The sequence below is a fragment of the Rhinatrema bivittatum genome, chromosome 16 (assembly GCF_901001135.1).
Source record: "Rhinatrema bivittatum chromosome 16, aRhiBiv1.1, whole genome shotgun sequence".
Lineage (NCBI taxonomy): Eukaryota > Metazoa > Chordata > Amphibia > Gymnophiona > Rhinatrematidae > Rhinatrema > Rhinatrema bivittatum.
In genome coordinates, this window is record NC_042630.1 from 33,227,059 (window position 1) to 33,248,410 (window position 21,352).

Below are 21,352 nucleotides of genomic sequence, written 5' to 3' on the forward strand. Positions count from 1 at the left end.
CCGTTCTCTGCCAAAGAGAACAGCGAGCATGCGCAGCGCGCGCTTTGGGCTTTTAAGTACATGCTGGTTGCTTGTTTACGCCTTTAATATAGGGAATATACTTAATCACCCTCTGCTGAAAAAAATAAATAAATATTGGCCGTATTTCCCTTTCGTGCTTTTGGGTTGGCCTTCGGATGATCTCTTAAAAAGGCATCTGCGTTTGTATTACAGTCATATAAAGAGGCCAACGCAAATCAGTGTGCTCTGTCTAGTGCACAGCTTGCATGAGGTTGGACACGCTACAGTAACTCACCTGCAATAGTGGGATTAGCGCATCCAAATCAACACGTAGCTAATAGTGCTCTTCACATGTAAATACCATGTAGATGAGATTATTAGCTAGTACCCCTGATGCAAAAAATCACCGTGTGCCTGATGCACACGTTTTAACATGCAAAATGTAACACCAACCCAGAGCAGACGTTAAGTCTTCATGCATGCCTAGCCACTACAAAAAATCCCAAACTACTGCTTTTCTGTGGAGGAACTGCAGGAGACAGCGCTCAGGTTAGGAAAACGGAGTATTTACGAGTATCCATTTTCCTAACCTGTGGCTGTGCGGGGGTTAGGAAAGTGGGTGCTTGCTGATTGAGTGTCGGTTTTTCTAATCTTACAGCCACATCGCCTGGGCGCCTGATGCCATGGACATGCTACGGACGCACAATTTATCCCTAGCGTATCCTTTTTAGCCTGGCAGCTAAATTGCGTACTGCCATCGAGCACCCAGGAAAGGGGGATATGCAGACGCTGAAAAAACGTGCACCCAATTTGGATGCCCGTTTTTTCGCGTTTGGTATTTCCTTGGCCTGAAAGTGTTTGGAGAATTTATGCAACCAGGCTTGCCACTTAACTCCAGGTCAAGTGAACAGGCTGATTCAGTCCTGGTTTTGCCCCAGTGCATGCATGGAGTTGTACTTCTGATGTTCTTAGGAAAAAAAAAATTGGAAGATCAATACCACAACTCCTTGCATGCAGTAGGGCCAAACCTGGACTGGATCATGCTGTTCGTTTGACTTGGGGATGAGATGGCAACCCTGCATGCCACAACTGATCCAGTCCTAGTTTTACACCCATCTTAAAAGGCAGGACTATAAATCTATGCAGTGAGAGTGAAACTAGGAGTGGCTGGGTAGCTCAGCCTGATTCTTAATGCATGGACCAGATCTGTTAGAGAATCCAGAGCACCCTGTAAGGATATCATAGCTTCAGACCTGCAACATTCTCAAACCATATAACATCAAGATATTTTTACTTTGTTCTATTTTTTTCTCTTGCTATAATCTGTGTATATATTTTTTTTAGACTGGCATAGAGCAGGAATGGGACATTCCTGGTCATACTCTTAAGTTTGACAATGTACTCCTCTAAAAAGGAGAAAATAACTAAAAAAAAAAAAAGATTTAACAGTTATTCAGCTAAATATGTTCTGTAACAGACAAGCCACTGACAAAAAATATCCTAATAATGCAATTTTGTTCCAGTGTGAGTATGTGACTTTTAACCTGAGGAAAGGATTGTTCAATACACTGCCAAGTACCACAAAATATATTTTAATGGCATTTTACAGCAAGAAATATAAACAATTTGATGGAAGAAAAATATTTGTTAAATTTTGTAGATAGGAAAAAAAGTAATTTTAACACCAATGTAAAAAAAAAACCAAAAACCTGCCCAGTATATCTATTTACTTTTTCTCTTTCTGTGCTAGATGCATTCACTTTACTCTCCCCCAACTCTTCCTCTGTCCTCTACAATGTCATTTGCAATATCATGGCCAGTATGAAACAGACCATTCTAGTGTGTGATGTCATTTGTGACATTGCCAGCATGGACCAATCCGATCCATCATGTGAATGTGATGTCATTTCTGACTATCTGTTCTATATCAATGTATCATCTGAGGAGGCACAATGCTGGCATCTGGGGGTTACTTAGGGTATTACATGTGTTCATTACCTCTGCATTTCAATTTTTCTTTCTATTTCGTGGTCAAGGCAGTTTTTGACCCAGGAGGCCTTGGCTAGGGCTGCCAGAGGCTCGTTTTAACATTTTTTATTAATTAGTTTGGGCTTTTTTTTATTGTTTAAATTTTTTCAGTTTGGCAAATGAACTGAACCAAAAAAAAATACATTAAACAAACCAAATAAAAACAACCCCCTCCCAAAACAAAAAAATGAACCAAAACTTTTGGGGCTGCACATCCCTACGGCAAATGCCCTTTTTCTGCTGTGGAACAGACAAATTGAAGAGTCTTTCCTCATGACTCCTCCTCCTGCCAATGGTTTTAAATGGCTGGTGATCTTAACCTGAGACCGCCTCTCCAGTTATTAAAAATAAATTCCAAAGGACACACACTAACATTAAAAGACAGCTTCTGAGCATTAAAGATTAGCCTAGTTCGTAGCATAAGGTGCCTGCATGCAGATCTCGTTAATACATTTAGCACATATGGCCAAAATCACATGACCGCGCATACTCGGGAATCTAGTAGCCTCTTCTTCGGCTGGATGCAGGGCTTCAGTTTGCTTCCCTGCAATTCACCGTTTCCTCTGAAAATAAGCCATTAAAAAAAAAAAAGAAAGCCAAAGTTAACTGCTAAACATTGGTGGCAGTGCCCACAGGACTGCACGAGGGGAGGGAGACAGAGCAGACAGGGCTGTGCAAACAGAACTAAGTTACACCATGAGCACAAGCAGCAAAGTGGTGCAGCAGGTTCCTGCCCCAAAGAGCTTACGATTTACGTGAAGGATTGCAAGGAATTCTACCATTCAAAACCCGGGCACGTCAGAAAGTCGATTCTCCCCCTATAGTGCTTCAGCCCGGGCTAAGGGGGTAGTCTTAGAGGGTTCTTTTGCCCATACATTTTGGATTGTTCATAGGCCATGCAGTAGGCAAGACGGGACATTTCCAGACTGGGTCACTGAGAGAGAGGAGCTGATGTTACCATGTTGGGGGCTCATGGAACAGGACTTCCTGCTGCTAGAAGATGCAGAGAGTGAGGCTACGTAGTACAAGATTAAGGAACCGATGCAGAAAAGGGAGGAGAGGTAGGGGAGCTGGTTAAAGGGAAGAACACAAAAGGAGTCCTATTATAAAAAAGAAAAAATGCCATCGCCCCAGCTGGGAAGATGTATTAAGGGTGCACAGGAAAGCTCGTGCACTGATTTATTCAAATCTGCCAGCTTTCTGCTTCCTGCACCGGTGAATCTTACCGCTCCATGGCCAGGGTTTGCAGTCTCAAGGTTTCGTAGTCGTGATTACCTGTAACGGGTAACGAAACAGAAAAGAAGAAAAGTGTATGGCCAAGTTATCTTTCTCACACCTAACGTAATATTTACAAGAGAGGGCATTTGTTCAGTCCCCTTTGTCCTCTATTTCAGTTCCAATTGTCGCTCATCAATAATTTGGATTTTTAGCCTTCCTTTCCAAATAATGCTCAAGGCAGCTTACAGCATTATCGGTAATTCAGGTGCAATAAGTCCCCGCCCCAAAGAGCTACTGTGCTCTCTCATCTCCTCCTCATCACATTCTCACGCCAGCATCACGGTGAGGCTCTGATCAGGACACAGGCCTACAAACGGCCACCAGGACCAGCGCGGCGGTGGCATCTTCCTCCTGACACGGGTGAGATCAGCTTCCTTGGAAGTTCGACTCATCACCGAAGAGGTGAACGAAATCCGGGTGCGAAGCACTGGCGGGAGAATAACTTGTGCCAACTGCATTTTTTTCTATAAAATTGGGGCTCTCTTATGTGATTAAATGATCTCATGCACAGGGAGGAGGGGGGAAGGTCGCTGAAAAAACCCCTCCGCCAGCCATCGCTTGAGTGATTATGCGTGCCAGAATAAAAGATAGCGGCCTGGTGGTTAAGAACCAGGGCAACCTGAGTTCAGATCCCCACCGACACTCTTGGCGATCTTGGGCAAGTCACTTTTATCTCCCCTTGCCTCAGGTCCCCACAAAGATTGTAAGCTCTATAGGGCAGGGAATTATTACCCGAATACTAATAACGCTGCAAGCTGTTTCGAGCATGCTTTGGAAAAGGGGGTGGGATTAAAAAAAAAATCTCAATTATTTAAACCCACCTTGCTGCCCGTGCTGCTTTGGATGCCTCTTCTCTCGTTCAGAGCCCCGCCGCCGAACTTAAAAAACCGGTGTCAGTTTATAAGAGTACCCGGTAATATAATAATACTCGTGGCACTTACTGAGCTGCGTGTTCTGTGCCATTCCAGTCTGGAGGTAATTCTGGTAGAATGGATCCGGATGAAGATAGGTGTTGTTGAAATTACTATTAAAAGAAAGAAAATGCAATAGGTTTTTTTTTTCCATTGTCTTTTAACATCGGCAGAAGTAACCTGAATGCGAAATTACTCAAGGGGAAGGCAGCGCCATCTGACTCAGCGGGTCGGGAAAAATCAGTGAACAAGGCATCCACCCCAGGATTTCTCGGCTGACGCGCTGGGAAGGATTTTGTGGTGGCAGCTGCAGCGTTGGCCATCTAAAGTTACCATCTAGTTCCATATCAGACTGGCTGGCCTGGTCGTGCTTTCACCACCCATTGCATCTGTGGTCTTGTCGTTTCCGTGGTTCTTGGAGAAAGTGGAACTACAAGTCGCTGAATGCACTGGGGATAAATCCCGGACAGGATCGGCCTGTCCAGTCGGCCTGGAGCTGGTTGGTAACCCTAAGGCCTTCGTGAGGTGGATCCGTAAGCGAACGTTGATGACCCTTCTGAGGAGAGCCTGAGTTTGTCTGAACGAGTGTCTCCCCCCGGCCCTGGTCACCCACCTGTTGGCTTGCGGCCGGTCACCATAGATGGAACCCATGTCAGGCCAGTTGCCTCCTGCCGAGTAGTTGCTGGTTACCACAGCGAGCCTCTCAGAGTCTCCCTCGTCTCTCGCTGGCTCGGCTCCATTTTCTGAATCTGTAAGAAGGGCAGGAATGGCGGAGAAGGATGGGGGGGGGGGGGTTTCTGCTTACTATGGTGCAATCCAGGCATGGGGGAAGGGGAAGGCGCTATCCCTGATCCCCACGAGTCTATGTGAGAAAGAAGCACACGAATGACCCTGAAAAACGCAAAAACTAGCACTGCAACCCTCCCCAACGGGAAAAGAACAGAGCTGACACTGGTGCCCTGGATGCCTTCTGTGAAAGTCTTGACCCCATCAAAACGAGCAGAGCCCTTGAAAGAAGGTCAAAAACATTGAAAGGTCTCAGCTTACAGCGTCGTTGCTGACTCTTCCTTCTCTGACAGGAGGATCTTTTCCCCTCCAGCTGGTTCTCCCTAAAGTGGCACCCGCTCCCTCGCAAGCACTGAGCACGAGTGAACTTCCTGGCCGTCCACCGACGGCACTAGCGTTTCCCCAGACTTAGCGACATCAGGGGGAAAGCTAAGTGGGTTCTCCTAATCCCAGCCCAGGGCTCCACCACCACTGCAGGGCGGTCACCGGATGAAACGGTGCTGCTTGCGGGCACCCTTCCCCTTTTGGGCCTGTGCACTCGCGGACGACTCACAGCCTGACCCAGAGGGGCGAGGTGGAATCCCCTTCCGCCTCCCCGCCGTGCCACGTAGGGCGGCCGCTCTCTAGGGGAGCGACGTGGGGACAGCCAGCGTAGGCATCCCGTCCGGACGCACCGTCATCGCTTACCTGAGGTTCGGGCGCCCGGCCTCAGCCCGGGCTGTCCGTCGGTCCACTGGGAGCCTCCTGCCACCGCCGCCGCCCTGTGCGACATGGAAGGCGCCCGGTCCAGTAGCGCGGGCCGCCCTGGCAGGTACTGGTCTTCAGGGGCCTGCAGCGGAAGGGCTCGCCTCATGGACCACCTGTTCATCGCAACGCAGCCAGTCAGATGGGTTGTGTCCTTGCCCGTCGAGAATCCTTAAGGGGGGTGCAGAGAGATGGGGGAAACTCCCGTGCTTCGACAGAATGGGGGCGGTGGGTGGGTTTCCCTGATATCAATGCTCCTAAGAATTCTGGTTTACTTCAAGTGTCGCTCCTTACCCCTGTCCTGGTCCCACACACCCCATGCAGCAGAGCAGGGCCGCAGCTCCAGGCTCGCTCCGGAGCCGCCCGCGTATTCCCTGGACGCCGGCCCCATCCGCTGGGAGTATGAGGCTGAGATATCACCCACGCATGAAGAGGTCCATCCCCTCCCCCGACCCCCTTTTAGCTTGCTTTCCTTGTGGTGGTCGATGAGGTTTAATCAGCTTGAACTGATTCTCAGCGATATCGCACTGAATTCATGAGCGGCCGCGGATAGTTTGAATAAATATAGAAGCAGCGCTCTTAGCGTGTCATAGTTATGAAAGGATGGGACTGGGAGGTGCCTAACCATAACCCGGGTCTTGGCTTCAGCGGCTTATTGGGGTGAAAGCGATGGGGGTGGGGGGGGGGTGAACGGAAGGATTTGGTTATTTTCCATCCTTGTTACTTACGCACTGTTATCGTGTTGGGGGGCCCCGCGGGTTATGGCGTTCCCTGATCGAGCCGGAGTCGTGCTCTGCTGCTTCCTGGGAAGCTGCTTCTGCAATAAAAGAATAAAAGAATGTGGAAATGGTGGGGAGGGTGAGAGGGGTGTGCACGTGCATTTGTGTTTCTGTGCATGTGTGTGTGTGTGTGTGCATGTGCATGCATGTTTCTGTGCATGTGTGTGTGCATGTGTTTCTGTGCATGTGTGTGCATGTGCATGCGTGTTTCTGTGCATGTGTGTGTGCACGTGCATTTGTGTTTCTGTGCATGTGTGTGTGCACGTGCGTGTGTGTATGCACGTGCGTTCGTGTTTCTGTGCATGTGTGTGTGCACGTGCGTGCGTGTTTCTGTGCATGTGTGTGTGCACGTGCGTGTGTGTGTGCACGTGCGTTTGTGTTTCTGTGCATGTGTGTGTGCACGTGCGTGCGTGTTTCTGTGCATGTGTGTGTGCACGTGCATTTGTGTTTTCTGTGCGTGTGTGTGTACGTGCAGGTGTGTGCATGTGCGCGCAGGTGATGAGCCCCTCAGATAACTCCCAGTGTAGACCCCAGTGAGAGCCCCAGTGCGGGCTGAACCCTGAAGGGAGGGGGGGGTGCCTTTTCCCTCCCCCCTCCCACACATGCCTAGTTTGGAAAATTAAGGATCACCTTTCTCACAAGCCCAGCTCCCGCCTGGGAGCGGGGATGAGGCGGCAGGGGACCCTTGGGTCTGTTCTGGCATTAACAGAGACCCCTGAACGTTGAGTGATCCCAGGAGCCAGATGACGTCAGCTCCTGCCAGATCCCCCATCCCCACCCTTCTCGCTGACTCTGCCCCACCGGAGCGACCGCCGTGCCCGACTTACGAGGGAAGCGGTGGGCGCCATCCCGGCCCCGCGGGAGAAGCGACTCTTCGTGGACAACTGGCGCTGGATGGCGTCCGTCAGCTTGTTCACGATGCGCTCCTGCACCTTGTCGGAGACGTCCTGGGATGGAGAGAAAAGGGACACGGTTAGTCCTCGGGGCACGGGGCAGCGGAAGGGTGACGAGCCTGGCACGTGGCGTACAGGCAGCAAAGGCACTGGGTTGAAACGATCCCATCATTAAGTTGCTGAATTTTTCAGGTCCCTTCCTGAGGTGATGTCCTGCCAATGCAATTAAAGCTCCTTGTAGAGGGGAGAAAAGTGCAGATTCTGAATACAGGCTGTGTTTATTTTATTTACATGCTGTAAAAGTATTTAAGAAACGGTTTCTTTCTAGTTTGCACAGATTGTACGCCTAGGTCAAGGAGATGTAACAGCTGATGACAGCGGATAACGATCCAGGTTTGGGTGGTTGTCGTCCTCTCTGGTTTTCACAGACTGAAAACAACACGTTCTTCCCCCCCCCCCCCCCCCCATGTCTTGTACACAACTCCACCCTGTCCTTACCACCATCCTGCGAGCATCTGCGCCAGGCAGAGCGCTGGCTACCACCTCGTCCACTGGTCAGCTCTCCCGGGCCTTGCCATCTGCCTCTTCGGTTCCTACAAGCCCCAGGACTTAATCCGGCCCCCAGGCCCCCCCCACTCTCGTGTCCCATCGCCAAGCTTTGTAATAATTTGCATGGCCAGCAAAACCAGTGAGGCCGTTGGCCAAAACATCCAACCACCCTGTGCTCATCCATGTTAGGGTTGCAACCACGGGCATCTTTGTTCTTTCTTGGGAAAAAAAAAAAAATCCGGGAAAAATCGCTGATCCATCGGAGCACAAATATAGGGTTTCTCAATCACAGGAATTTATCCTTCACCTGACATTGCAATGTTTCGGAGAAGATTGTCCTGCAGGGGTGTCTAAAAAAACACTATATTCCCGGATTTTTTTTTTTTTTTCCAAGATAAGTACATTTTTGTTCTGGTTGCAAAAGCAAATGTTTTAAATGCACAAATAAATACGTTGACAAACTGGACTCTTTCTCTAATACAGAGACTCGCTCAGTGGTTCAGTGACCGAGGATTATAATGTGTTAGCACAAGAAATTTGGCTTAAAAACACCCAAGTTATCGTCTCGCTCCGGTGCTATATGAAGGCCACTGAAATTTAAATTCCACTGATGAGTGAGTGGTTCTGATTTCCATGTTTCATTACTAGTGAGATATACGCACTGCGGGCACTGGGGAGCTGGCCAGATCTTGTGCTCAGCTGATTCTCTCAGGCCTCACGGTCCCAGATTGGTCACAGAGGAAAGTGGATTCCTTGCAGGCCGCCCCTGATGCAGCCGGCCCAACATGAAAACACATAGGTGCGCTTCTGAACGTGCGTGATCATGACCACGTAGGCGCACAGTGCCTGAAGAAGGGACTATATGATTTCAGAAGGACACGAAAGCTGAGCAGATGTGGATTGCAGACTAGACGGGCCTTTCGGTCTTTATCTGCTGTCTTGTTCTATGTGTCTGTGGGTTTTTTTGTTTTGTTTTTTTTTAGCAAAAGAACTGACCTGGCATTTGGCGAGCAAGGACAAGGCCTGTTTGTAATACTGGACGGCCTTTTCAGGATCTCCCACGCGAAACCTGGCAGCTCCGAGCCCCTCGCAGGCCTGCCACTGACCGTGGCTGTCCCCTGTAAGAAATAAATGGGGGACGCAGAATTATTCCCTCGCCTGGACGATGGAAGGTTTTTGGTAACTCCTGAATTCTGCTACTTTGAGGTGGCCGACTTTAACAGGCTTATTGTAAAGCAGGCGGCTGGGAAGAAGGCGGAGGCCGATTGTAATCCAGTCCCGCTCGTGGCGTTTGCGAATCGGCTACAGCAGCAACATTCGTAGGCGTTTTCGGATAAGTTAATAGGAGGTGGGTTTTTAGGGTTATGAGAACTCTGCCTCCCTCACGACTGAGATCGCGCCCTCTGGCGTGATGCGTTTTGCTGCATGGTGACCCGCCGTGGCCTGGTTGGCTCCAAGGCTCTCCCCGGTGAACTCGGGACGCCCTGCGTGCTGGGGGAGCTCTACCAAGAAAACAAAGACCGGCTCTGCCAGCAGAGGAAAACGCACGAGGAAGCCAAATCTGTGCCAGCGATGGCTGCCATGTAAAATGAAGTTTTAATTCAATACAAGAAAACAACCCAGGTCTCTCGGAGTAGGTTAATGAGGTCACGGTGGATCCTGGAGAGAGAGCAGAAGAGGACTTGGCCATTGTTTATCTGTGGCCCTGCCCTCCCCGGGATTTAAGGGTCTTTAGGGTTTCACAGACCCTTAAAAAGGTGATGGGAGGCAGGGTGGCGCACAGCAGTCCAGGCTGTTATCGGTTCGATCGGGCCACAGTGCCCACTGAAAGGAGGCAGCAAGGCGTGGAAGTTTAGCCGCTTTTGGGTCTGGGTTCAGTTTACGGTCAGCCCCGTTACCTGAGTCCTTGAAGGCCTGGAACGCGTGCAGGTAGTGTTTGCCAGCCGCCTCGTGCTCCCCCAGCTGGCTGTGGGCATAAGCCAGGTTACCAAAACACTGGCCCTGAGCCTGCCGATTCCCCAGCGTGCCTGCAAAATACAGTGGCATCTCCCCTTCAGAACAGCCGGCAGCTACGAGATGGGTTTCTCTTTTCAAAGTGGGGGCGGAATTGTTAGATGGACTCTGGCAACTGAAATCCTGCATTCATCTACAGAACCAGAACAGCACAGGCAGCAGCAGCAGTGCAAGCTCCCCTCACAGGCGCACACACACACACACACACACCCAGCACAGGGACAGCACAGAGAGCAGCAGTACAAGCTTCCCTCACAGGCGCACACACACACACACCCCCCCAGCACAGGGACAGCACAGACAGCAGCAGTACAAGCTTCCCTCACAGGCATACCCCCCCCCCCCCCAGCTCAGGGACAGCACAGACAGCAGCAGTGCAAGCTTCCCTCACAGGCACGTATACACACCCAGCACAGGGACAGCACAGACAGGGACAGCACAGACAGCAGCAGTACAAGCTTCCCTCACAGGCATACCCCCCCCCCCAGCACAGGGACAGCACAGACAGCAGCAGTGCAAGCTTCCCTCACAGGCATACCCCCCCCCCCCCAGCACAGGGACAGCACAGACAGCAGCAGTACAAGCTTCCCTCACAGGCATACCCCCCCCCAGCACAGGGACAGCACAGACAGCAGCAGTGCAAGCTTCCCTCACAGGCACGTATACACACCCAGCACAGGGACAGCACAGACAGGGACAGCACAGACAGCAGCAGTACAAGCTTCCCTCACAGGCATTACCCCCCCCCCAGCACAGGGACAGCACAGACAGCAGCAGTGCAAGCTTCCCTCACAGGCGCACACACACACCCAGCACAGGGACAGCACAGACAGCAGCAGTGCAAGCTTCCCTCACAGGCGCACACACGCACACACACACACACACACACACACACCCAGCACAGACAGCAGCAGTGCAAGCTTCCCTCACAGGCACACACACACACCCAGCACAGGGACAGCAAAGGCAGCAGCAGTGCAAGCTTCCCTCACAGGCGCACATATCCCCTCAGTACAGGGACAGCACAGCAGTACTGCAAGCTTCCCTCACAGGCGCACACCCCCCCCCCCCCCCAGCACAGGGACAGCACAGACAGCAGCAGTGCAAGCTTCCCTCACAGGCGCACACACACACCCAGCACAGACAGCAGTACTGCAAGCTTCCCTCACAGGCGCACACATCCCCTCAGTACAGGGACAGCACAGACAGCAGCAGTGCAAGCTTCCCTCACAGGCGCACACACACTCACCCAGCACAGGGACAGCACAGACAGCAGCAGTGCAAGCTTCCCTCACAGGCGCATACACACACCCAGCACAGACAGCAGCAGTGCAAGCTTCCCTCACAGGCGCACACCCCCCCCCCCCCCAGCACAGGGACAGCACAGACAGCAGTACTGCAAGCTTCCCACATGCACACGCATATACACACGTACACACCACAAGGGCAGCACAGATAGCAGCAGTGCAAGCTTCCCTCACAGGCGCATACACACACCCAGCACAGACAGCAGCAGTGCAAGCTTCCCTCATGTATGCACGCACACATATACACACCCCCACTACCCCACCAGAGCACAGGATCAGCGCAGGCGGCACCCACTATAGCTACTGGGTGCAACAGACAGGAGGGAGGACCTCAGCGTGATGGCATTAGAAGATATCAAGGTGGTGAAACAGTGTGATAAGAAGATGGTGCAGAGCCAGAAGGATGATAGGGGGCATAAGGAAAGGCATAACCAATAGAAAAAAACAGGAGGTGATAATGTCTTAGTACAGATTGTTGGTGAGAATACTGTGTCCAGTCCCAGGGGAAGAATGCGCTAGCATAAGAGGTCATGATATGGAGTAAGGTCAGAGTTTGAGCTTCATTTCAGAGTTGTGCCACCTAAAGGATAGGGGAATAGACTTAAAGATATAAACATGTACCCCTAGAGGAAAGGCGAGATATGATAGAGACATTCAAATATCTCAAAGGTTTGCATGCACAGGATGTGAGCCTCTTTCAATGGAAAGGAGGTTCTAGAACGAGGGGTTATGGGATGAGGGTGAAAGGGGGTAGACTCAGGAGTAATCTTAGGAAATATTTCTCTATAGAGAGGGTGTTGCATGCATGGAACGGCCTCCCAGTGGAAGTGGTGGAGATAAAATTAGTATCTGAACCAAGAAAGCATGGGATAAATACAGGGGATGTCTACGGAAGTGATGGGAATTATAATATATTAATTGAACAGATGGGCAGACTGGATGGGCCATACGGGCTTTTTCTTCCGTCATGTTTCTAGGAGATATTTCTGCATGGAAAGAGTGGTGGGTGTATGGAGTGGCCTCCCAGTGGAAAACCAGACAAAAAACATTAACAGAATTCAGGAAAGCCTGGGATCCCTAGTTGTGAAGCAATGAGGGACGAGCCAGAGATCAACTGGAGTCTATTCAGCTGGCAATGACTTCCAGGCACTGCCTAGGATTTCAAGCCTAGGACCCTGAAATCCTGGGCTTTCCCTACTGTGAGTTCCAGTCACAGGGTACCCTGCCTTTTCTTGGAGAATTAGCAAGCCTGCTGCCCGAGCCACAAGAGTGCCAGCGGGCAGCTGACCTGCAGGGATCGTACGCAGCATACGGTGTATGACGCTCTATAGACACGTACTGTGTAGGGCAGCTGCCTTCCTGTGGCACGCCAGGGCTGTGCCGAACCGCTCCAGGGTGTTATAGGCCGCACCCAGGTTCTGCAGGACCACCGCCTCTTTCCGTCTGTCCGTCTTGTCGGCCTGGCAGAAGGGGAGGGCCTTCTCGAAGCACTCGGCTGCCAGGGAGAAGATCTTCAGCTGGGAGTAGCTGAGGCCTAAGTCATTGTACAGCTTCCCTGTGGAGAACAAGAGACGTCGATCTCTGCGCAGAGCCCCCCCTCCCCAACGTGGCAGGGGAAAGGAGAACATCATGGCCCAAGCCAGGACTGGGCCCTCCATCTCCCACCTGAGGCAACACTTAAATGATAAGAGGCACTCTGAGAACCATACTAAGCTGTAATATGAGCTCTGTGTAGTTACTGCAACTCTGACTTACCCAGTATTTCTAAACTAAATCCCAAAAGTTCCCTTTAGAAAAGGAGAAAAAGAGGGCCTATGGCAAACAAAAAAAAGAAAATTCTAATATTCAAAGAAGACTACTCTTATATGTCACAAAAAGGATGCTCTTTGTGACAGTACATTTCTGGCTACTCACCATACGCTTTTAAAATTCGGTTTTAGTATTTGGAAACAGTAAGACAGCCTGTGGCCTTCACCCCGTCAGGAGCTGATGATGTCACAACCCGCAAGAGTATGCAAGAACTGCCCACCCCCACTCCCAAGGCAGGAAAACTAAGCCTGACGTCATCGGTGAGAGCCGTGAAAGCAAAGATCTGGCCTTTACCCAAGATGCCATCGCCTGGGATCTTCTCGCACAGCACATGGCACTCGTGCAGCGTGTTGAGAACCTCCCCCGTGCCGAACTGCCGGCTCTGCAGCATGAGGCTCCCAGCTTCAGTCAAAGCCACCGCCGCAGCTTCCGGTCTCCCGGCTGCCACGTAGGACTCTCCCGCCTCCCGGAAGCACTGGGCGGCCCGAGAGGAGTCCTTCATCCCCAGGTAACAGCGGCCCATTTTCGTGTGCACGTCGGCCGCGCTCCCCACCTCCGACGGCTGGTAGTGGCCGGCCGCCTTGCGGAAATACTCCAGAGCCCGGGGGAAGTCCCGCAGGCCCTCATATGCGGCTCCTAGGTTGAAGCAGAGGTCGCCCGTGTGGCTTCCCTCCTCCTCGTGCTTGGGTCGCGACTTAAGTAGGAACTCGAGGCCCTTCTCGGGCTTCCCGGTCTCCACGTAGGCCGCCCCCAAGTTGAAAGCACAGGCCTTCTGGATTTTCTTGGTGGGGGTTCCCAGAGAGAGAAGGAAAGCCTTTTTGAAGCAGGCCACAGCCTCCTGGGAGTCACCGGTCACGAGGGCCTGATGCCCTGTGGTAGTGAGGGCCTCGATTTTGGCCTGAATCCTCAGGGGGTCACCATGTTGCGTTGCTGCTTCCTCTGGCTCCTCGGGGGGCTTTGCCTTCTCCTTCCATTTCTTTTTCTTCTTCTTGGGGACGAGAGGCCCAGAGGCCATCGACCGTGTAGATACTGGTTCCAGGGAGAACTCGGAAGCCATCAGGAGGATTTCAGGAAGCCGGACACCCAGCCTAGAAAATAATCAGAGAGGCAATGATTGTGACCATTGGGGATGTATTGAGAGGGCTTGTCCTGTCTTTTACAAAGTAACATAATAAATAACGGCAGATAAAGACCAAGTGGTCCAACCAGACTGCCCAGCAAGGTGTTTAGGGTTGTAACTGCCACTCCGTGCTGGTTACCCCCTCGCTTTCTGTTTAGGGTTGTATCTGCCATTCTGGGAAAGTTACTCTCAAGCTTTCTGTTTAGGGTTGTAACTGCTGTTCCGTGCTGGTTACCCCCTCGCTTTCTGTTTAGGGTTGTAACTGCCACTCCGTGCTGGTTACCCCCTCGCTGTTTAGGGTTGTAACTGCCATTCCGTGCTGGTTACCCCCTCGCTTTCAGTTTAGGGTTGTAACTGCCACTCCGTGCTGGTTACCCCCTTGCTTTATGTTTAGGGTTGTAACTGCCACTCCGTGCTGGTTACCCCCTTGCTTTATGTTTAGGGTTGTATCTGCCATTCTGGGAAAGTTACTCTCATGCCTTCTGTTTTGGGTTGAAACCTGCTCGCTGCATCATCGCCAGCTAAGTACCCCAGTCTGCCACAGAAATGACCTCCTTAGTGAACCGTGAAACAGACTATTTTTTTTTTGCGTTAATCTTAAAATTGCATCTTAGCACAGCAGAGAGTATGTTATTTATTCATCCATATTTGATTACTCGCCATATCAGAATATCCATTATAGTGAGATACTATAAAAAAAGTTTCACAATATACAAAATAAAACAATACCATATAAATATAATAAAGCCAGATAAAATATCATTCTGCACGTGCAAATCCAGCTCATATTAGAAAAGATGACCAGAAAAAAAAAAGCTGCCTCAGTCTCACCAAAAAATGCGACCCAGCTGCAAGCAAGTCCATGTCCATTCAGTCGTTTGACCCAACGCGAGCCTGTCTGACCGCACGCAATTATTTCCTTGCCAAACTGATGAGCTCTAAAAAACTCGGTTGCAGGCACTGAGGTGTAAATCAGGCCTCTGGGGATGCGAGTTCAACTCTACCTCTGACTGCATGTGTGACCCTGAGCTGGACCTTTATCGCCCTTTGCCTCAGTTTGTCTTGACTGTAGTTTTGTAATATAGTAATAACAATAATAATTGCATTTGCCTGCCACTCTCACCCATTTTGAAGTGATGCTATAGGTCAGGCACCAAAATCATCAAAGCAGGCTTTCCAGTTTGGATTGTAAGCTGTCATCTCAATGATTTGGGACAGCACTGGGTACACTGATGCTGCAACTGAAGCAATCACTAGCGTAATACCGTCTACGACTCCGTCCTAGGAGGAGAGAGCGTGGCTACCGACTGGGGAAAAAATAAAATCCCCGGAGAAAAATCAACGTAAACTGCACATGAAACATTTACTGGCCCTGGCACCTTGAAGGTCTGCAAAGCGTGATCTCGTTATATCTTCAAACAAACCTGGCTCACCGTTCACCAAGGAAGGAGGGACCCAGGCCGGACCCTGTCAGAACTTCCCTGGGATGCGGGGGTCCTTGGTCCCCTCCACAAGCACCTGGCGTGTGATTTTTGGGCTCCTTAACGCCCCCGAGGGTGGCCACATTCTATCTGGGGCAGACGCCGCTCTGTGATGGCCCTTGGGTGTTTGGTTTCTCTCCAGCCTGCTCCGTTGCTTTCCACTGTGCCAAGAGGGCACCATGGCAACTGGCCCCAACAATGCACAGGCCAGCCTTCCTCTGATGGATGGGCAAGCTCGCCTACCAAAACCCAGCCTGGAAAGGACTCTTCAAGACAGAGCTTTTGTTAACTGCTTATCTGCTGTACAGGTCAACCACATTTATAGCCAGGGAAAATCTCTCTGCTGATTCTGAATTTTGTATTATTGATATTAGAATTTGTATTTTATGTAGTGAGTCCTGCTTGAATCTGGGGCTGCCATGCATTTTTTTCTCTCCTGCTGAAGATTTATTTATTTACTCCAGTGTGGCACATGTTTTTCCAAAGTATGCCTAAGGCATGTTATAACAATTCAAAAGTTAGAAAACAAATCTAATAAACATTAAAAAATATATAGCAATAATTACTTAAGAAATACATAAAGTAGGACAAATAAGCTAAATAATTAAGTGCATAAACTGAAAATTAAAAATATTTATAAAGCATGTATTTTTATTGATTTATTGTTCTGTTCTGATATTTTATTATGGTATTCTGTTGGAAACCAAGGGAAAGAAAATAACTGGATTGCATAGCCAGCTAAAATTCTTAAAAAGTGCCAGAGTTGGGTGCTTTGACACGCTTTTATGGATATTTAGTGACATATGTCTTTTTATTTATTTAATTCTGATTTGGGGTGGAACTGTGTTAAAGGAAGACAGTATACAATCTAGTCTTACAAGCCGTTAAGCCCGTTAAAACGGGCTACATCCCTCTGTCTCTCACCTCCCCCTCATTCTCTCACCCCTCACTCTCCCCCACCCACTCCTCTCCACCCTCCCTCTCCTCTCACTCAGTCCCTCCCTCTCTCCCCCCTCTCCCTCACTCCCCCCTCTCCCTCACTCCCTCCCACTCAGTCCCCCCTCTCCCTCCCTCCCACTCCCCCCTCTCCCTCCCTCCCACTCACTCAGTCCCCCCTCTCCCTCCCTCCCACTCCCCCCTCTCCCTCCCTCCCACTCACTCAGTCCCCCCTCTCCCTCCCTCCCTCCCACTCAGTCCCTCCCTTCACCCGCCTCCATTTCCTTCCGACGCCGTACTCGCGACTCCTCGCAGCCCCCACCCACCTCCATTTCCTCCCGGCGCCGTAAGCGCGACTTCCCGCAACCCTCACCCCGGCTCCATTAACTCCTCCCGCTCCTGCCGGCAGATCTCGGGGGGGGGGGGTGTCACTCTCGCGCGCGCGGCAGTGCCCCCCCCGAGATCTGCCGGCAGATCTGGGGAGGAGAAGTAGCGGCACCGCGCGTGCGCGGCGCCGCTGCTTCTCCTCCCGCTCCTGCGGCCCCACCGCCATTTTTTTTTCTGACCGACGTCCTTGCCCGCACATGCGCAGTAGAGCTGCGCTCTACTGCGCATTTGCGGGCCGTCGGTCACAGGCCATTTATAAGGTAGATAATTAGCAACTGTTTATTTAATCTACATTAGGCACTGTATCTTTTACTTATGCCTACATTAGGCAATGTATCTTTTACTTGTTAACCCCATATATACTTATCCAAGTTATATCGACCTGTTCATTGTAAGACATTTACTTGTCAATGTTATTGTTCTGTTAAATGTAAACCGAATTGATCAGTAATTCTGTTATTGGAACGTCGGTATATAAAAATGCTAAATAAATAAATAAATAAATAAATATATAAATATAACAGTATTAAACCAGACAGGATACAGAAATGAGAAAAAATATTGACCTCGCTTAGACTGAATCTAAAAATCTTGTCACAAGTAAAGTGTTTTTATGTCGGCTACAATTCTTAAGAACTTTTAACTAAGAAATACACCAGCACAAGTTCAGCACTGTGAGAAAATAGTCTGTGTTTCACTACAAAGGCATGAGAGAGAGAAAGACTCTATAAGGCTCTTATATTAGTCAACTATAACACTGTAGGAGGGACATCTAATAACTCAAGGTGAGGTTTTGGTGGTGGTCTAGGGTTTGGGGGCCAGTTTTACATGCATGTTCAGAGTACAATGAACAGCACAGTACACATCAGTGAAGATTTGATACAATTTGAAATGAAGAAAGGTGCACAAAGATGAAATTTGGACATTGTGCTCTTCCCCTAGCTTGATAGCACCCAAATAGAGAATGCATCAAGCAAGGGCAAGAGTATATTGTCCAAATCTCATCTTTGTGTACTTTGTCTCATTCCAAATCACATCAAATCTTCACTGATGTGTACTGTGTTCGTACCTCTGACTGTGCATGTAAAACTGGCCCCCAAACCTGAGACCACCACCAAAACCTCACCTCAAGTTACTACTTCACCCTCTTACAGTGGTATAAATAGATGACAAATATGTGTGCCATGAAAAATAATGCCCTAATGCATTTTGATGAATGACTGGGTTAGTTTGTCTTCTTGGAGGATCAATAGTCATTCACATTTCAAGAACGGTAAGTTCACTGGGAATCACTGCTTTAAATATTCCTTTTATACATCAGCTTTTTAAACGTGTCTAATAATATTAGTTACCATGATAGCTTGTAAAGAATTAATATGCTCTTTTCAATGTTTCCAGACTCAGTAACTCAACATTAAATACAAGAATGCAATAGCAAGGAGATGCCAAAATGCAGCTTTCCATCCTTCCAATTAATTATTCTCACTTTCTTAGAAATCTCCTGTATTTATCCCATACTTTCTGGAGTTCAGATACTGATTTGTCCCCACCGCCTCCTTTGGGAGGCTGTGCCATGCATTCCACCATCCTCTCTAAAGAAATATTTCCGAAGATTACTCCTGAGCCTACCCCTCCCCCCCTTCACCCTTATCTCATGAACACCCCTCGTTCTAGAACCTCCTATCGGTTGAAAGAGGTTCATGGAAACCTTTGAGATGTTTGAATGGATATTGTGTTTCTCAACCTTTTATTGCTAAAGCAGGTTGGGATGCAGAGCTCAGATGATCTGTTGACCTTGCCCGCCATAGACAAAGGTCGCCTCCCCTCGGGCCAGTGCCTTCTAGTACTACCATCCCACGGTAACAAACTATAGCTCCCGGGATCCTTTGTGTCCAGCGCGCTCTGATTGCGTCACTGGGCGCGGCGCGGTCCGGCGGGTGACAGTTGATTCCGGAAGTTGCCGACGCTGGCGGGAGTTTCAAATTGTTCGGCGGAGAGTGAGGGCAGCGAGCAGACGAAGGGAAACTTTAAGGACCGGAAGCGAGACATGGAGGCCTGGGGACAGTCGCCGGCGCCGCCTACGGGCTCGGGATGTAAGTGTCTGGGGGGGGGAGATTGCCCACCTCCCGGACTGGATGCAAGAGCCCATGGAGGGGAGAGGAGAACTGCAGGGAAAAGAGAGGGCTGCAGGGGTCCAGTCGAAGGGAGGGGTGAGCTGGGGAAGCCTGGTAAGCGAAGGGGCGAGTTGCTGTTAGCTTGCAATGGTTTGACTCGCTGATTTCGGGAAGTAGCTGAGTTGAACACTTCTTTATGCATTGTTCTCAGATGAGCGGCTTACTGGCGATGAGATGGACGCGCAGAGGAGGCAGAATGTTGCCTATCAGTATCTCTGCCACCTGGAGGAAGCGAAACGGTGAGATGTAGGGGCTCACCATACTTTGTTTCAATGTACTACATGCTACTGTAGCCATAACTTGTAGCAAGTTAAAGCAAAACCACAAAATATAATCAGGAAAATAGGTTCAGTTAATCTGTGTGTGGCACCTTTTTTTTTTGTTTTGTTTTTTAAATCCTGTAAACCAAAGGTGTCTTGCTGGATTGCTCTAGTACCATCGCCTGCACTGATGTCTTAAGGTTGCTTTCTGGTTTCTTGGGGACAGATGGCTGGAGGCCTGCTTGAATGAGGAGTTGCCCCCTCCCACGGAGCTGGAGGAGAGCTTACGGAACGGTGTTACCCTGGCCAAGATGGGACACTATTTTGCCCCTGATGTTGTCCCGCTCAGAAAGATTTACGACTCTGAGCAGTTGCGCTACAAGGTTCGTAAGGTGGGCTCAACTGGAGCCCGTGTTCCGGTAGTAGATATCCTTGCTGAAGCCCTGCAGTTTTACAGCAGTGATTCCTGCAGAGGAATTTGTCTCGTTTTTCTCTGAATGTTGTGTTTTGCTTTCTTCAGGCGGCTGGGCTTCATTTTCGCCATACAGATAACATCAACCATTGGCGCAATGCGATGGCCCATGTGGGCCTTCCTCCGGTAAGACACCAGCATCAAACGTGGAGTTGGACTAAGTTACAATATGTATTAGTTACAACAAGAAACCATTTATCGCATAGCTTAAGCTACAGAGAGATTATGAAAATCTCAATCATAATTTCTAAAACAAAGGAGAGTGAAATAGCTTGATTACATTAAAACAGTGGTCAGTCACTTTTGGAGAGAAGTTTTCTGTGTGTTTGTTTTATTGTGGTGTTCCTAAGATATAAACATGGATACAGATGCAGGGAGAGAGAATACAGGATTCCTGCTCCCAAAGTCTTCTGCAGGCAGACCTGGAGGATGTTGCTATTTTGGTAAACTCCTCCTGATTCCACTAGTCCAGCTAATAAAATGAGTTTCTATGGACAATGACTTCCTTTGATTTTGCCAATAACTGCCCTCTGGGAAGGTGGAGGGGGGGGGGAAGTACACACCCGAGGATGGATGTCTAGAATTAAATATGCTTTTCTAAAGGGAGCCAAGACTAGCAAGCAAGGGATCTTGGGGACACCCCAAGCTTTGCATTATAGAGAGAATTTGAAACGGTTACTTTTCCCATCCTGCAAAAGTGTGCGTAGTGCTGTGTTTTTTAGCATGGGATACCTTTTGGGGTTGGGGGAGGAGGAATTATTGTGCACTCGCTGTAGTCCTGCTTTTTAAACTTGCTCATCTCTCTTATCCCTCACTCCATAGCTGAGCGTGTGAAGGCAGGCACAAGGCACAATTAACTCTTTGCCTGCCATGTGCTGGTTCATGAAGCCCAGAGCCCTGCCCCTCTCCAAAGTTGCCGGACATGTTAGGACACATTTGTTTGTTTTGTTTCTACCAGATCTTTCATCCTGAGACGACAGATATCTATGACAGGAAGAATATGCCGCGAGTTGTATACTGCATTCATGCCCTGAGGTGAGATGTAACCTGGGATATGTTATAAGAGAGGTCTGCTATCCTATGGCTTCAGCAGGGGCTTTCTTGATGAGATAACGGCCTTCAAAGGCTAATTTGGGGAGGGTAGTGAGGGGGTGGGGATTGAGAGGTGTTGGCAGCAGGGTCCAGATCCTGTTCCCAAGTTGATGGTATCCTAATTCCGTTCACAGCTGCCAGCACATTTTATCAGGTAATGTGGACTGAGTGGAGGGCTCCAGTCCAGCTCTTCTATGGGCATGTGGCCACCACCACAATAGCTACCTGTGGAGATTCTTCTCAAGAAAGACACAAACTTGCTAGGCATGCAGACTTCCAGCTTCCTATTGGCTTTAGGGGTGGCTCCTTTTAAAGGAAAGATGAAGCAAATTC

At 49.6% G+C, this 21,352-nt stretch overlaps 2 protein-coding genes across 4 annotated transcripts in view; one reads left to right on the plus strand and one right to left on the minus strand.

Moving 5' to 3' along the window:
* Positions 1–1,542: 1,542 nt before the first annotated feature.
* Positions 1,543–15,927, minus strand: TTC24 (tetratricopeptide repeat domain 24). 3 transcript variants are annotated; one of them, XM_029581572.1, is made up of 12 exons: positions 15,642–15,926; positions 13,392–14,185; positions 12,628–12,843; positions 9,867–9,995; positions 8,965–9,086; positions 7,354–7,473; positions 6,476–6,564; positions 5,691–5,863; positions 4,831–4,966; positions 4,248–4,330; positions 3,255–3,303; positions 1,543–2,591 (listed from the first exon to the last, which is right to left on the minus strand). In XM_029581572.1, the coding sequence occupies exons 2-12, from the start codon at positions 14,152–14,154 to the stop codon at positions 2,501–2,503; spliced, it is 1,971 nt and encodes a 656-aa protein (XP_029437432.1). In that variant the 5' UTR covers positions 14,155–14,185; positions 15,642–15,926; the 3' UTR covers positions 1,543–2,500. The 3 variants fall into 3 exon arrangements, with proteins under 3 accessions (XP_029437432.1, XP_029437434.1, XP_029437433.1); XM_029581574.1 differs by having other exon boundaries at positions 15,651–15,783; XM_029581573.1 differs by lacking the exon at positions 9,867–9,995 and having other exon boundaries at positions 15,651–15,927.
* A 2,725-nt stretch (positions 15,928–18,652) lies between these two features.
* The window catches only part of IQGAP3 (IQ motif containing GTPase activating protein 3), a 42,702-nt gene continuing 40,002 nt past the window's right edge, over positions 18,653–21,352 (plus strand). The window contains 5 exon segments of the mRNA XM_029581205.1: positions 18,653–19,114; positions 19,347–19,434; positions 19,682–19,838; positions 19,976–20,053; positions 20,886–20,962. Of these exon segments, the coding sequence (XP_029437065.1) occupies positions 19,069–19,114; positions 19,347–19,434; positions 19,682–19,838; positions 19,976–20,053; positions 20,886–20,962 (446 nt within the window). The 5' untranslated portion in view covers positions 18,653–19,068.

What these genes read in the sequence shown, in the direction of transcription:
- TTC24 (XM_029581572.1), bottom strand. Translation starts at nt 14,154, where the DNA reads ATGGCTTCCGAGTTCTCCCTGGAACCAGTATCTACACGGTCGATGGCC. An exon ending in CCCAGGCGATGGCATCTTGG is followed by an intron (nt 12,844 to 13,391) that starts GTAAAGGCCAGA and finishes TGTTCTCCACAG; the next exon opens with GGAAGCTGTACAATGACTTA. An exon ending in CAAACCCTGGCCATGGAGCG is followed by an intron (nt 2,592 to 3,254) that starts GTAAGATTCACC and finishes GCTTATTTTCAG; the next exon opens with AGGAAACGGTGAATTGCAGG.